General features: G+C 62.1%; 1 protein-coding gene across 1 annotated transcript; it reads left to right on the top strand.

Moving 5' to 3' along the window:
* Window positions 1–43: 43 nt before the first annotated feature.
* On the top strand, window positions 44–1,328 carry LOC104530685 (activated CDC42 kinase 1-like). Its single transcript, XM_010175358.1, has 3 exons — window positions 44–532; window positions 1,012–1,107; window positions 1,197–1,328. Exons 1-3 carry the CDS (start codon window positions 44–46, stop codon window positions 1,326–1,328), a joined length of 717 nt encoding a protein of 238 aa, XP_010173660.1.
* Window positions 1,329–1,378: the final 50 nt, after the last annotated feature.

Below are 1,378 nucleotides of genomic sequence, written 5' to 3'. Positions count from 1 at the left end.
CCGGGACCCACTGTCACAGCCCACTTCCCGGACACCCAGCCCCATGGCCCTGCAGGTGGGCTCCCCTCAGCAACGTGCCGCCCTCTGCTCCTGCCTGTCCACCTCGCCAGGGAAGCCCATGCCCACCACACAGAGCTTTGCCCTTGACCCCAAATATGCCACCCCTAAGGTCATCCAAGCGCAGGGCAAGGACTGTTCCAAGGGGCCCTGCATCCTGCCCATCGTGAAGGATGGGCAGAAGGTCAGCAGCACTCACTACTACCTGCTGCCTGAGCGCCCTGCCTACCTGGACAAGTACGAGAAGTTTTTCAAGGAGGCCAAAAGCCCCGAGGAGGTCCCAGCATCCCGCCTGGTCACCACAGCCACCGTCCGTCCCATGGTGCAGCAGCAGCTGCCACCAGATTGCAAGGCCAACTTCTCCTCCAACAACAGTAACCCTGGGCCCAAGTGCCTGGTGAAAGCCTCCTGCAGCCTCCAGAAGATTGTCTACGATGGGCCGGATGGCTGCCGCCCCGCTGATAAGATCCGGCTGGTAAGCGACATCCCTGGCATCTGTGGGCAAGAGGGTATGTGGTGGCCATGGGCTTGCTTGGGCAAGAGCCATCCCCACCTTGTGCCTTGGTTTCCCCACAGTCAACCCTGGTGGGGGTTGTCTACAAGGGCTTCCCAGATGTGTTGTGGGCCATAAGTGTCACTGCAACTCCAAAATGGGGATTGCAGGCCTTTTTAACCCAAATTAACCTTAACCATGGCCGCGGGGGCAGGGAGGAAGGTGGCTGTCACTGCAGTCCCCTTGGGCTTTCCAGGCTGGGTCTTTGGTGGCCAGGAGTCTGCACCTGAGCCCAGGAGAGGCTGAAGATCCCAGGGGTGAGGGTGGTCTCAGCTCTGGGCTGATGGTGCTCCCTGGGGACAGAGTCAGGGTAGGGGGCAGCCCCGGTGTCCCCCTGCTCCAGCCACAGGCTTCTCGCTGCCCAGGGGTGGTGGCAGGCGCTGACCACAAGCTTCCCCCAGGTGCAGGACATGGTGCATGGTGTGACCACTGAGGAGTGCCAGGCGGCCCTGCAGAACCATGGCTGGAGCATCCAACGGGCCATCCAGTACCTGAAGGTACCACATGCCCTCGTCCCCCTGTCCTGGCTCCCACGAGGGTGGCAGCACCCCTGTCACCCACCTCGCCGTGCCCTGTCCCCTTGCAGGTGGAGCAGCTCTTCTGCCTGGGGTTGAAGTCCCGTGTCGAGTGCCAACGGGTGCTGGAGATGTTCGACTGGAACCTGGCCCAGGCCAGCTCCCACCTCCTCGATCCCTACAGTGCTGCCCGCCAGAAGTAGGGGCACGGATGTATTTTTCGGGGAGGGGTCTCCATACCATGCTGCATTTG

This window comes from Antrostomus carolinensis, unplaced genomic scaffold (assembly GCF_000700745.2).
Source record: "Antrostomus carolinensis isolate BGI_N321 unplaced genomic scaffold, ASM70074v2 scaffold33310, whole genome shotgun sequence".
NCBI lineage: Eukaryota > Metazoa > Chordata > Aves > Caprimulgiformes > Caprimulgidae > Antrostomus > Antrostomus carolinensis.
This window is presented reverse-complemented; position numbering and strand designations above follow the sequence as displayed.

Excerpts from the sequence above, each read along its gene's own strand:
- LOC104530685 (XM_010175358.1), top strand. The coding sequence starts at position 44 with ATGGCCCTGCAGGTGGGCTCCCCTCAGCAACGTGCCGCCCTCTGCTCC. Across the intron at positions 533-1,011 it reads CCGCTGATAAGATCCGGCTG|GTGCAGGACATGGTGCATGG; the intron begins GTAAGCGACATC and ends AGCTTCCCCCAG. Across the intron at positions 1,108-1,196 it reads GGGCCATCCAGTACCTGAAG|GTGGAGCAGCTCTTCTGCCT; the intron begins GTACCACATGCC and ends GTCCCCTTGCAG.